Source organism: Mustela nivalis, assembly GCF_964662115.1.
Source record: "Mustela nivalis genome assembly, chromosome: 2".
Classification (NCBI taxonomy): Eukaryota; Metazoa; Chordata; class Mammalia; order Carnivora; family Mustelidae; genus Mustela; species Mustela nivalis.
In genome coordinates this window covers 144,320,894-144,335,589 of record NC_139021.1, presented here as the reverse complement: position 1 = coordinate 144,335,589, position 14,696 = coordinate 144,320,894, and the positions used below count along the sequence as shown (strand labels likewise).

General features: G+C 45.3%; 1 protein-coding gene across 2 annotated transcripts in view; it reads left to right on the top strand.

The window, feature by feature from the left end:
- Nucleotides 1-14,696, top strand: part of GRID1 (glutamate ionotropic receptor delta type subunit 1) — a 691,195-nt gene that overhangs the window by 657,546 nt on the left and 18,953 nt on the right. For both annotated transcript variants that reach the window (XM_082717985.1, XM_082717986.1), the window contains exon 14: nucleotides 13,884-14,050. In XM_082717985.1, the coding sequence (XP_082574111.1) occupies nucleotides 13,884-14,050 (167 nt within the window). The remainder of the gene's footprint in view (nucleotides 1-13,883; nucleotides 14,051-14,696) is intronic.

Here is a 14,696-nt window from a genome sequence, read left to right as displayed (position 1 = left end):
GGCTTTAATTTGCTCTTACTTCTTCTTGCTTCTAAATGTTGAAACTTAGACCATTGGATTTTACTCTTTCCTGACATAAGCATTTAAAGCTATAATTTGCTTCCGTGCACTGTTTTAGCTGAATCCCATGGGTTTTTATGTGTTGTATTTTTATAATCATTAAGCTCAAGACTTATATAAAGTGTCAGACTTAGTCTTTTTCTTTACGGTGTCCCTGTTGAGTTCTGGAGGGGAATAAATGGCTGTGATTTAATGTGGGAAGAGGTTATGGGGACAGAGAGTGGGTATTTATTCTGTCTAGTGAGGTTGAGGAAAACTTCTTAAGGTACTTCTGTCAAATGCACATTTACAATCCAAACACCTCAATTCCTTTTCAATTTTGAGGATACAACGGTGAAAAGTTAAGAGAAAACTGGCAAGCAGGAAATCAAATACAGAGAAAAAATAAAGGAAACCGGAGAGGCAAAAACAAAAAACAAAAAAGACAGTTGAATGACATGCATGCAAACAAAACCCATTTTTATTTCTATTGAATGTATAGTTTCCTCATAGGAAAGTGAAGATAGGCTTTCCCTGCTGAACCGTTGCTGTCTGCAGAGCCCTCCCTGGGGTCTTGGGCTTGATTCTGAGTGTCTTGGCCATGTAATAATATACCTGAACCGTCTTCATGAATGAACCATCTTCATTCGCATGCTTTAACTGTGGCCCAACCTAACTCCAAGTGCTTTAAGGTTAAATATCCCCAATCCATGCCAATGTTTAAAGTAATAAGAGCTTTTAAGAGGAAATCTTAGGTTATATACTTATAATTTAAATGTAATGTATTACCATTAAGAAAAGCTTAAAATAGTCCTAAAAAAATAAGCAGAAAAGAACCAGCCAGACTTCTTTTCATCACCTAAATAAGGCTCCAAGGATTCTTGTGTATATTTATGTCTAGTCTTTTTTGAATCTCTCAAAGATTTTATAGAATTACAATGTTATGGAAAATATTTTTTATCCTGTGGTTTTCTAGTACTATTATAAAAATGCATAAATTTTTTTGGTGGCTAACTAATATTTTATCAAATCAATGTAAAATAATTTACTTATTTTCTTCTTCATTGTCATTTGGACCATTTCTAAGTTTTCTCAAACATGTATGTGTGTGTGTATGTGTGTGTGTATATACATACACATATATGTATATATATAATTTTTATTTATTTAGTTTTTTTTTAATTAAATATTTTATTTATTTATTTATTTATTTGACACAGAGAGAGAGGGAACACAAGCAGGGGGAGTGGGAGAAGGAGAAGCAGGCCTCCCACTGAACAGGGAGCCCAATTCCAGGACCTGGGATTTTTGTTTCCTTTCTTACTTTATCCATGGCTTTCCTTCTTTCCACGGGGGCCTGGGGCCATGTTTGGATCATCAGGAGATCAATATAACGTGATGGCTACCATTAGAGAGACCTAGGATGGCTCAGGTTTGGTGTTGGACTTCTGCCATGCTTTAGCTCAGGTATGCTTTAACATAACCTGATTATTAATGAGGAAACTGAAGTTCGAGGAGGACAAGGGACCTGGAGATCAATCTTGCAGTCAGTTTGAGACCCAGCATTTGAGCTCAGTACCTTTCTCACTCCAGCTCCTGTGTCATTATTTGTGCCATGTTGCAGAAATGGAGGGAGAGGCATGATCAGAGTAAAACTTCGGCTTCTGCCTTCCTTTGGCTCTTCTGGAAGCCGGAGTGCTTCCTTTCCCTCTCCCCTCCTTTAAACATCCCCATGCTACCTGCTGCTTCCCTTTCTTGGTTGGCCAGGCTAATTCCTAGTAATTCCTCCAACCTTAGCAGAAGCTTTCACCCTTCCAGAGGACCCCCCACTCCCCATGCCAACACCAGGTCTTCCTACGACCCCCGCCTGGGATGCAGGGCGAGAGGCTCCCTTGTCATTCTGTGTATCCTAGGGTACAGCTTCATCAGATACCACCCCATCCTTAGTGCCCTACTCTGACACAGCCCCACTATACACTGAGGCTTCTTAGGGTCAGGCCTGTGTCTTAATCTTCTGTCTGTCCTCAGGGCCAAGGCATAGCCACAAAGCACATGGATATCCATATGCTTCTATCCTCTTTAAAATCAAACAAATGCTCAGTGAGTAACAAAGGAGAGTGTGTAGAAATGTGGGCATGTGCATCTTTTTTCAACACAGATGAGCAGGATTGCTGGTACCCAGTTGCGGAGAAGTCAAGAAGGGGTGAGGAGGGGCCGGGAGGGCAGGCAGGAGGCTTAGTCTCCTGGAGCAGGTTCCCATACAATTGAGTAAGTTGGCCCCTTCATAACGCCCTACTGCTTAATTCTGTTTGATGATGTTTGGTTTGGGATAATACAGTCCAAAGATCAAGGAAAGCCCCCACTGTGCCTCTCTTATTAAATTACTTTGCTTTGGGTTTTGAGCATTGCCAAGCAAATCTCGTTATGAATTCTTCAATTACTTTCTTTTGCGATTTTAATAATTTGGTAGGGTAAGCTCTGGAATCAAACCAATATCTGTGCCATCATGCTAACTTTGATTATTCTCAAACTCCTCATTAGAGGGGTGGGAGGATGTTCACTCCCCTTAAATCTGATTTTATTTTTTCAGATTTGCTCTGCCCCATAATTTGCTTTGTACCCAGGTCTGATACGCTTCACCTTAGTGCTGGCTGTAAATGTGGGCTGATTCTGTTCTGTTTGTTCCACTGAGCATTATTGCTTTGGGTTTTATGATTTAAGTTTTTACATTTTGAATTGAATTGTTTTGTTATTTGATTACATTAAAATCAAGAAGCGATTGCTGATGAAAACAATTTTGATTTATTGTGTCAGTCAGATTGTTGGCAATTTTTGTTTAGCTTATTTTTATTTCCATTTTGTTGGCGTAATGTTGTTTGTGCAGAAACAAAAAGAGAAAGGGAGGGCGGAAAATAGCATTCATAAAGAAATGATTCCATGTGGCATCGTGCTTCTCTCCTCTATCATCACCGTTGATGTCATTTTGTGATATTTCCATTTTGCAAATGAGGAATACAAAAACACAAAAAGGTTGAACAATTTGTTCAAAGATTATCAGACTCTTTCTCTGCCATCCACGTGTTCATTACTATTACTACTATTATTACCAGCACCATCAACATCACCAGCATCATCATCATCAATAATATAAAACCTATTTGAAGGTCTCCTGGGTAGATCAGTCGGTTAGTGTCTGCCTTTGGCTCAGGTCATGATCCCACGGTCCTGGGATTGAGTCCCACAATAAGCTCCTTGCTCAGTGGAGAGCCTGCTTCTCCCTCTCCCTGCTGCTCCTGCTGCTTGTATGCTGTCTCTCTCTCTCTCTGATGGATAAATAAATAAAATCTTTTTAAAAAAACCTATTTGAGTAGAACTAGTCGTTTCCACTGGATGTAGAGCTCTAATGAAGAATCTCTTTATCTTCCAATGTAGAGATATTAAGATTGGCTTTGAACCTGACATTTTAAACTTTTAGTATGTGTTTATGTATGTGTGTGAGACACACACACACACACACACACACAGAAATAGAGACAGAACAATGAGGGCTAGATGAACTTAAATCAGGAACAGTAATAAGAACAGTAAAAACTCTGAAGATCATGCCTTCCAAGGATCAGATAAAGGAACCAACCAGAAATTATGTGAAGCCTGGTAAAGACAACTCTGAGCAGAGAAATTTGGTATGTCTAGTATTCCAGAACCTTCGTCTGGAAGAGGTCTCAGACACATTCTGTACGGCCCAGATCTCACACCACAGCTTAGTTACACAGGGAGTGATGAGAAGCGATCTCTGCGCTTTCTAGTAAGGGTTCAGCATCCCTGGGCGATGTGACAGGCTCGTATTAGGCAGTGCCCCTGCCGGACCCCTCTGGTGGCGAATCTTTCTGATTCTTTGACTTTACAAAGCTGTACGTCCTGCCAGGTGGAGCTCAGAGTTTGTTCTGTGAGGGATGGGAGTCCATTTCAATCTCTTTGGTCAGAGTGTGACCTCTTTTGTAGCTCCTCAAAGTGCTTTCAGGCTATTGTGCAAGCTTTTTCTCTCAGGGCTGACATTTCAGCAGAGGCCATAAAGGAATACCTCAGCTGTAAATGGGGTTGGAGAATGAGACTCTTCTACATAAAACCCACAGAGAGGGCCTCCCAACACTCGTAGGGGTTGTCTTTAATATTAATTATGATCGCACACAATTTTACTGCTTCTGTCTCCTTCAGGCACAGCCCGAGTCACCAGTTCCCAACACCTTTTATGGCTAAAGAAACAGTGAGAGGAAGTGGCTTGCAGATGGCAAATCCACCTGGCCTCAGGGGGTTAGTTTCATGGGTCTCGTTTGAACTTTGTCTCAATGAAGTCAAATGCTCAGTTAAAGCAGCATTTGTGTGGTGAGTAGAGTGGAGGATCTGAGTTAACAAGAACCGGGTTTGGTTCTTGCATCCCTCTGGTGCCAGAGGGAGACCTTGGTAACTTAACTAATTCCCAAACAAAGTTATCTCCTCTGAAAAATAAGAATAATAATCCTGGATCTTCTTGCAGTTACCACAAAATTTAGAGGCGATATGAAGGGATGGGTGCGGCGCCTGATAGGGTGTATTTTAACAACGTAGTTCTCAGAGTGTGGTTGTTGCACGAGTAATGTCAGCACCGTCCAGAGCATGTTAGAAGTGAAATTCTCAAGCCCTACTTTAGACCTAACAAATCAGACACTGAGGGAGGGGAGCAGGGTGGAGATTACTAATCTGCATTTGAACACACCCTCTGAGGGATTCTTATGCCCTCTGAAGTTTGAGAACATGCCTTTGAACAAGGGGTGTTTACTGTTACGATCGTTGTTTTATTAGTATTAATATCTGATTTGTTCCTGAATCTTAGAAAGTGACTCTTAGAGGCCCTAGGGTGACCTTTCATGCTGTCCCTGAAGGTCAACCTCTGGAGGAGAGAACAGGATGGAGAGGGGCAAACCTGGTCGGGTGGACAGGATATATCCAGCCCATCTTGCTTTGATTCAAGACCTGTCTTCCCAGATCCTAGCATTCATGCCATCAGTTCTTGACTAATCACTTTATGTATATTTATTCAGCACCAACTGTATACCAGACATCATGCTAGGGCAGCGAACAGGACATGCATGGCCATGGGACTTACCTTCCTTCATGGGTGTGTGTGCACGCACGCACGTATGCACACGGGGAGTATCTGCATGGTCCTAGCCCGGTGCTTCTCCATAGGATGTTTAACTGCATACTTGTTTTCTGTGCTATCTGAATTCTTGTATTTTTTTTTTGTTTATTTTTGTTTTTTAAAAATTTCATTTATTTATTTGACAGACAGAGATCACAAGTAGGCAGAGAGGCAGACAGAGAGGGAGGAAGGGTGCCTGCTGAGCAGAGAGCCCAATGCAGGGATTGATCCCAGGACCCTGGTATCATGACCTGAGCCGAAGGCAGAGGCTTTAACCCACTGAGCCACCCAGACGCCCCAAATTCATGTATTCTTAAGTCTCTCGGATGGCATTTTTCATTCTTTATTCTTTTCTCTTTGTGATCTATTCTGTATCTAAGCGAACCAATTCACTCTTTCTTTGAGATCATTCTTAATCTTTCCCATGGAAAAACTCAGATTAGATTGTTGTTTATCATGGTCCTCAGACAATTTAAAGTTTTGACAAATCATTGAAAATCAATGTGTCCCTTTGCCCTGCTGGGAAGGTTGTTTATGAAGCCCCTGGTTTTGCTGATGGTATGCAGTTTGAGACTTTGAGGAAGGAGCCATTGATCCTTCTAAGTTAGGATTTTTCTTCCTCCTTTGTACTGAACCAGCTCCTTCTCCCTTGGAGATGTGAGAAACCTTCTCCCACGAAGACAATATATGATTCACTAAATAAGACTATTTCTCCCAGAGTATTAGAGGCCCAAAAAGGGAACACAGCTATAAAGCTTCCATAGGCGCGAGTGCTGGAGGCAGACATTATTAACAAAACCTTGGCCAGAATCTGGCTGCGGAAGAGAAAAAAAAAATCAGTATATCAGTATGGTGACAGAGATAGCTGCTCAGGTGGCCCTGTGTCACTCTTCAGGGCTCCTGAGGTAGAACTTTTGATGTGGGAGAGCGGAAGGCCATTTGCAGTCAAGGCAACCTGGGGAGACATCCAGTCTCAGTCAATAGCTGATTCTGTGGTCTTGGGCATGGTCCTTTTTGAGCCTCAGTCCTCTTGGGAAATTGACAGTTTGTGCTGTGGAAGTTTATCCCGGACTTTCTAAGAAGAGAGTGGTTGGGAAAGCACCATGTAGAGTACTTTGCAGGAAGGAGGTATAAAGTATAAATTACCTTTAGTGTTTGTTTTCAGTAGTCTTGCTCTTTCAACTCTATAACTTCCATTCCTGTTTAGGGCCCCAAGCTGAGACCCTAGAGCCATAATACTCTCCCCTTTGTAAACCTTCTCTCAAGAGAAGATCAGAAATTAATTGACATTGAGGTCTATACCACGGGATCTCTCAGCTTTACCACACATCAGCACTACCTGGAGAAATCATTAGGTGGTTGGGCTCTACTCCCAGAGTCTCTTCTTCATTGGGTCTGGTATAGACCCTGAGAATTTATATTTCATTTCAATTTCTCCAGTGAACACACTTGGAGAACCACTGGTCTATATCATAGACTTTGAGGATGTTAAAGCCAGAGAAGACCTTAAGGATGATCTCGGCTCATCTTCCATTTTTACAAATCAATAGTGAGTTGGTGGCTGGACCAAGACTGTGACCCAGGTTTCTAATTTACCAGGCCGATGACTGAGGATGATAAGTGTTATTTCCCCCAAGGCATTTGCATTTTAATGAGGGTCCAAACTCTGAGCTGTAAGGATGATGCCGGTGATGATTATCATGATCCTGAGGACAGTGTCTTATTGTTTGAGTTCCTTCAATGCATCAGACACTGTCCATGCTGTGTGCTCCTGTGATGAGCCTGTGAGGTGAGCTTGCGATTCCTGCCTTGTAGATGAGGTCATTTAGGCTTAGTTTCGGGTGGCTGGCCAAGGACACTAGGGGAAGGCCTGGCCCACCTGTGTCCAGACCCTTGCTCTCACTGACATGACATGCCTTGCTCCATGTGAAATGAAGCTGAAGATTCTATAAAGGAAGTTAAGGAATCAAAGAGAAGATAATGTAAGAGTAAGGACATTGGTAGCCTGAGGGATTATGTGCCATTCATTCTCTGTACCCTTGTCATGCTCCTCACAATTGACTATGTTACTCTAGGATACAGGAATACCAGGATGGGACAGGCCATCATTGCAGACATCTGGCAGGCATAATGCCTGGCTATCAGGAGCCATTTTATGCTGCTGTGGCCTCAAGACATTTCCCTTATCCCTGTCCTCTCATATAGGTAATGGACAACATCACCGGGGCTGCCATGACAAACCTATAGCATTGCCCTTTTACCTGAGATCATGTACACACACACACACACACACACACACATGACATCCCTGTACCAGATGGCCTTGCCATCTCTTCTGTTGTGTTATCTCATCGTCTAACCCCATCCTACTCATGCTAGTCTGAAGCCAGGAGCCAAACTGATCGTGTGCCCCATGGACACTTCAGAAGAGCAGGCATAATGCTAATTGTGGGAATGTTCAGTTGCCCTCTCCCCTCCCATGGAGCCTTCCTGGTTTGCTTGCTTTTGCTGGTCCAGGAGCTGATCCAGACAAATGGTCATGATCACTCATTCCTTGAGTGGCATGTTTCCTTCCAGTCTCCTGAGGCTGGCTTGCGAACAGCTCTGAGAGTCCTACTGATTGTCTGCCCTGCATTGGCATGTCATTTGGGACAACCTATCCATTGTTCTGACCAGGAGAGGCAGGCTCCTTACCGGCTGATAGTCTACTTATTGTAAACCCTTTGTGGTTCTCCAGGTGCTTGGTACCTGAGTTCACTTCTCTGCTCCTTTCCTATGGGCTGTGGTGTTCACACACACACACACACACACACACACACACACACACACTCTCATGTATGCACACTCACACACACACATACCCCATACGCTCCCACAGAGCATGTTGATGACTTGGTCAAGGTGCAGGAATGACTGGCAGGGGGTGAGGGGGAGTGGGTGAGAAGAAGGATGTTCCCTTAAGAGCTGACAGATTGGCCTCCTGAATCAGGCTGAGGACTACAGGAAGGAGGACACAGAGCTTGCGCTGAGCCCTCACTAGTGCCGGACATGGTGTATTGGGCCTGTAATGTCATACTCAGTGTAGTCCTCTAGGAAGCCATTTTTAGTCCCCAAGATTGTGAGTTCACTGAAGAGCTGGGATGTGGCCCTGTGTTTGTCCATGTCTAGAACTTTACTCTGTTCACTACACTGTGCTGAAGGAAGGAGGCCAGATTGCTAAAATTTCCCCCTTGGACAGCTGCAATCACAGAAGAAATGCTTGCCGAGCTGCAGAAAACAGGCAACGCAGCAGAATGAAAGAAACTGCCAGAAGTCACCTGTGATGGCCTCACCCCAGATGACCATTGTTGCTATTTGGTGCTTGGTTTTGATTCTTCCTAAACATAAAAATATCATTTTTATGTAATGATTGAAAAAGGATACACAAGACAAATACTCTAGTGTAACAGATTCTTTTCCACTAGGCAGCATAATACTCGTTGCCATTGATTTAGCTTCTACTATGTGCCAGGTAAGGCCCTAAGCACGTCACATGTATTGAGGGGTTTAATCGTCATTGGAATTCTGTGAGGTACGGACCATTTTGCATCCAGGAGAACTGAGGCACAGAGATATTAGGCAACTTGCCTGCGGTCACATAGCCAGCAAGCACTGGAGCTGGGATTCACATTGATACGGTCAGAGTTGAGAACCCAGGCTGGTCCTTGTTTACCATGGACAGCCGTTTCCCTTAGCAACCAATGCTCTCTTAAAACTGTTGTAACAGTGATGTAATAGTCCATCATTTGACACCATCATTTACCCAGTTGATTCTGAAGTGTTGAACATATAGATTATTTCCAATGCTTTCTAGTTTAAATGGTGTGACTCTGAAAATCTTTGTACACACATCTTTTCAGAAACTGAATAATTCCTTAGGATAAATCCCTCGGGGTACAATTGCTGTGTATGCACATTTTAAAAGTGAATCTCCCCACCAAATTGCCATTCCAGAAACATCATGCCTGCCCACATTCCCACCAGCAGACTGTGAAATTATCCTTTTCTGCCCAGATGATCTGGGTTTTCACTGTGCACCTTGTGAGTTGCTACAGTGCATAATGCAGGTGTCCCTGTAGCCGGGGTCCAGGCTGTGCATGGTGAGGCACTGCCAGGTTGTGAATGAGACCGTGGGAGCTGAGACTTGGGACTCTCGAGAGGACCAAGCTCTGCTTTGTTGGGGTGAGAGGTGAATGCAAAAAGAGGCACTGGGCGTGCCCCTGGATGGTGAACTGAGTCCAAGGAGTCCCCCATATCCTGACAAACCCATCTGAGGACCGATAGTGTGGTTCCCTGTGATGTCCATCTCACAGAGTTTCAGCAGTTCCACAAGCCACCTCTGTTTGCAAAGCTGGAGAAGGCCAGCTCCGAGCACTGTGTCACCAGCAGCATTGCCCTGGGATGGGACTGGAGGCCAAGGACACTGGGAGCAATTTCCTCAGCCATCCTCTTCCCAAGCCCAAGCGGGGCAGAGAGGAGAGCCCAGGCTTCTTTGGAGGCAGAGCCACAGGGACCTCACCTGGACCTGGCTCTGCCATTCGTCACCTGGGTTTGTTTGGGGCAAGTCACTTTCTTTGCCTGAATCTGAGTTTCTTTGTCTGTAGAAGAGCATTAATGTTCGGCCCTTCACACTTATACCAGGGATGGAAAAGGAATTGGGTTTCTGAAGGTCCCGGCACCCAGCAGGGACTCTCCCCCTCCTTGTCCCTGGCACAGCAAACACCAGACACCTGATTTCCTTCAGCGTTTCCTTTCCCATAACATCTGTGTTTAATGTTGGCAGTACTAGCATCCTTGTTTTGGGGAACAAAGTGGTTGCTTGCCCCTTTCCAAAAGCAGTTAGAATGGCGGAGAAGAGCATAATGAAGTTCTTGCCTCTGAGGCTGTTGTCTCTGAAAGTTGGTATTCCAAGGGACTTCTGAAAAGGGCGGAATCAGTGGTGCAGTGAAAGACAAAGCAATCTCATTTTATTATCAGTGAGGAGCAACAGAGAGTGAGTCATCCCATATTCCAGCTCACTCTTGGCCTTGTTTGTGGTACCCCAACCTTCCTCCAGCCATAGAAGCTGATCCCTTTCTCCCAAATGTTGGGGAGGGTGCTTGAGGTGCAGGGACCAGACACCTCATGTCTCCGTCCTTTTCCATACTGTAGTGTTCCAGTGTGTATGTGACAGGGCAGAGCAGACTTCAGGGAAGGGCTTGGATCCTGTTTGCTAAGAGGCTTGCAGGGAGACAGGTCAGGGCAGGCCAGTCCACCTGCTGCTATCCTGACATCCCAGGGATGGAAGTCCAGAGGCTTTGACTTTCTCTAATGTGGAAGCTGTTCTTTTCCTCCTGTCCCTGAGTCTTCACATCTTTTCATTTCGTGTCTGAACCTTGTACCTTTCCTTTTCCTTTTAGGGATAGGGGAAAATGGAACAAAGCAAAATGTTTAGATTCAGCCCAGGGAAATAAGGGTTGTATTTGGGTAATGTCTAAGGAATTGGAGAGTTCTGCCAGGCCTCTGTGTTCTATTGATGGACAAGGGCACACAGGGGTACAGAGATCAGACTTGGTGCCAGTGTGGTGTGTGGTAACAGAGACTGTGTTACAAGATTAAAGAAGAACCTTTAAGCAGCTTGTCCTAAGAATCACTGATAGTACTCCATTATGTAATAATCCGATCCAACTTTTGGCATATTACATTTCATATATCTGCAGAACAGTAATAATATTGTATCCATCCTATGGTTTTCTACTACTTTCCTTTTGTATATGTATGCTTCTGCATATACATATATTTCTGTATACACACACACACACACACACACACACACACACAAATACCCCAAGCTTTGTGGATAAACAGCACAGAATAAGAAGGTAGATAAGGGCTCATGGAAAACTGTTTCTGACCCTATGAGGGAGAAGTATATCTTAGAATTTGGTGGGAGCCTGTGGAGCTTATTTTACGTGGGGACAAGAGGGTCCCTATCAGGGGTCGTAACCACGATGGGTGGGATGTTTGGGCTACTTTAGATGGCAGCTGAAAATTTCCGAGAGCATAGCCAGACCAAAGAAGGCTTCTGTGTCTCATAGGGTTTGTGACCCACCAGGAAGATGGGGCGACATCTGCAAGATCCAGAAAATTTCCCTCGGAAGCTTAGAGAAGGTTATGGTGCCACATTTTTTACTTGGTTTGGGGCTAAAAGGAGGATGTAGGAAGCTCTGGGGTGCTGAGGAAGTGAGGCAGGGGTTTGAGAAAGAGAAAGAGAAAGTATTTCATAAAGATGGAGCATCACTGCTGCTGTGTGCAAGATGGGGCACACCTGCCTCTCCAGATCTCCCTGTTCAGGCATTGCCTAGTAGACTGGGACCAGCCGCATGCTTCTTGAAGCAGACAGGAAACATAATAGTACATTTAGTCCCTGTTTATAAATGGGGAGACTGAATGTCTGGGGTCACTTGGCAGCTCAAGGACGCGAACCACTTTCCCCTCTTTTCTTGAGTGCCTTCCTGGTGAGCAGGCATTTGCAGCTGAGACATCGTTGGCATTGTTTCTGTCTTTCCTGCCTTCTCAGCTTAGGCCAACGAGACAATAAATGCTTCCTTCACGGAACCGCGCTCACCTATCACTGAGCCCCATATGGAGCCACCCATGCTCGTGACTCGAAGGAAACTAAGTACCCCCTTAGAATGGCTGTGCCAAGCTTTTGTCAGAGTCAGTTTCCACTCAGTCAAGGCCAGCTTATTTCCTTTTCCTTCTGGGAACATCACTTGAAAGGTGGAAATGAACATGATCTTAATTCTTCCCTCAACATGACATGCCCTTTTGAAATCGTACAAATAACAATGTCTGATTGTCATGTTGAATTGCGAGCATGGATGTGAAACGCTCCAAAGTCAGACCGAAGCCAAATATTAGGTCATAAGTCAACATTTTGCTGAGAAACTCGGATACTAAGAGGTTGAAAATTTATATCTTTTCATGGGAAAACTTGTTTGCCAGCAGGAAAAAATTTCAAAGACTGTTATCTTCCCATGTGGAGGGAGAGAGATGAGTGTAATTTTGCAACCAGGGTCAAAGTCCTTGAGGGACCTCTGAAATTGGCTTGGCCAAGAGTGAGGCTTTGATGTCCTATTTGGATTGCGCCCTGATGTGAGAGTCCACAGGTGGCAATGGTGCGTGGGTCAATTCTTACAGGGTCCTTGGGCAACACTGTGGGAATGGCTAGGAGCAGCCTCTTCCTGCCGGGTGGGGAGATGCCACACTCTACCTACAAATCCCTTTGATGGAAAACTTCTGAAGAGAAGATGATCCGTTTGGGCCCACGTGTGCTTTGGGTCTTGAAAGAAGTAAAATCTTGACTATCTTCATCTAAGCAACTATGGCCCTCCATGGAAAATCTCAGCGGACGTGAAGACTGAGCTGACATGAGAGATCACGCCCATGATGATATGGCGAAGCTTGTAGCATGCCAGATTGGCCTCTTGACTGCTGTGCTTCAGGCCTGCCTCCAAGCCGAGACTTGGAGCTTCCAGCTCCAAGTGTGAGCTGTGGGAGGAGGGAAGAAGTGGCAAAGAGGCGTCTGCGTACTCATTATAGAGTTAAAACCGGGTGCAGGGCTACATTAAGAACATTATGCTCTATTTTAAGCTGGTCAAGTGACAATGTCTAGTTTACATCGCCTTCCAAGAAGCGAAGCAGTTTACAGTTCTTCACTGTGCCCAGACTCCAGGCAAAGTCAGAATTGAGGCTCAGGATAAAATAGAAAGTTTGCTGTGGATGGGTGTGATGGAGTGGGACTTCAGCGTGGCCATGGGCGGATTCCTGATGGAGTAATCTGCAGCCATTGCCTTGATAGAGAAACCCGCTCCTGTGTGTGTGTGTGTGTGTGTGTGCACGTGCAGTCCCACACATATGTATGCTTGTGTACCTTTGTGTCTGCACATGCATGCAGATATGTGTACATTTAAAATGTGCATATGCATGTGTGTATGTGTATGTGTTTGTGAATGTCTGTATGCATGGGGACACTCTGGTGTGAGCAGGGAAAGGCAAATGGCAGAAATGCAGCCTGACACCATAATAATCAGGACCCTGTCCTGGATCCTTCCATATGCATAGCAAGTTTGTGACCTAGATATTAGGGCATGGCCACTCAGAGTCACTAAACCTAGGGCCTTTCATGTTCACCCTGAGCAGGGTTCAGTTGGGTTCTAAGTACAAATACTAAATGGGGACTATTATGTTTCCCTATAAATCTCTGATAAGAAAACCTCAATTCCCTAGGTCAACCTTTCTGCACTTTCCAAGGTGGGCTGCTAATCGGAGAACAAGGTCCCTGCCACTGCGAGCAGGAGGCTAGCAGGAGAGCCCACCTGTTGCTCACCTTCCCCACCTCTCCATGTGATGTGAGCTACCCTGGAGCCTCCTGGAGGCAGCATCATGGCCTTTTATGTCTAAGCACAGTGGGTGGCATCAGCTTGCAGCAGAATCTGTTGTCGAAAAATAGGAGAAGAGCTTGCAGCGCTGGCTGGCGGGCAGGGGGCCATGTAGAAGGGTCCTGCAAATCCCATGATTGCAGTTCTCGCCACTCAAAACTGCGGCAAGCCTGCCTGACTTCATGGTGATTTTGGTCTTTCAGGCCAAGAAGGGGAACTACGCCTTCCTGTGGGATGTGGCAGTGGTGGAGTACGCGGCCCTAACGGATGATGACTGCTCTGTGACGGTCATTGGCAACAGCGTCAGCAGCAAGGGCTATGGCATCGCCCTGCAGCATGGCAGCCCCTACAGGGACCTCTTCTCCCAGAGGTAAGCACCGCCAGCCAAGGGGGACTTGGCGGGTAACCTTCTTATTATAACCTTCTTCAGCCCTGACCTTGTCCCAGCATGGCTCCCCCCCACCCCATCTAGTCCCATGCCAGCCCAGGAGGGAAGAGCAAGTATGTGGTTCCTTCCCATAAAGGTATGTAGTCTCAGTCAGAGCCATGATGTGGGCATAGTCCTTGGCCTGGGGCATTCAGTACAATGGAGAGGATTTTCTAGAGGTGGAGGAGGGCAGAGGAAAACAACCGACCAGCCCCTGGGGGAGGCCAGGGAGGACTTTCCAGAGGAAGTGACACCTGAGGCCTAAAGGATGAGGATGAGTTAGCCAGCTAGGCCCAGTTATTTGAAATTAAGTGAATAATGAATTGGATCCAACAAGGATGCAGTAATTACTTATTCTAAGTAATAGGAACTTCTGACATTGGCTTTCAGTGGGAAAAGTCAATGTGGGAAGAGTCAACGTGGAGTCTTGAAACTAGTGTGGTCAGAAAAGCATATTAACCCTATCTTCATGGGCACATGGGCTGAGGAGGCCGATGGCATCTACTGGGGGAGGCAAGGGACCTGCCTTCCCCTGCAGAGTGGACAGTGGCTCATGACTGCCTCCTTCTCATACTCCCCAGAACAGCTT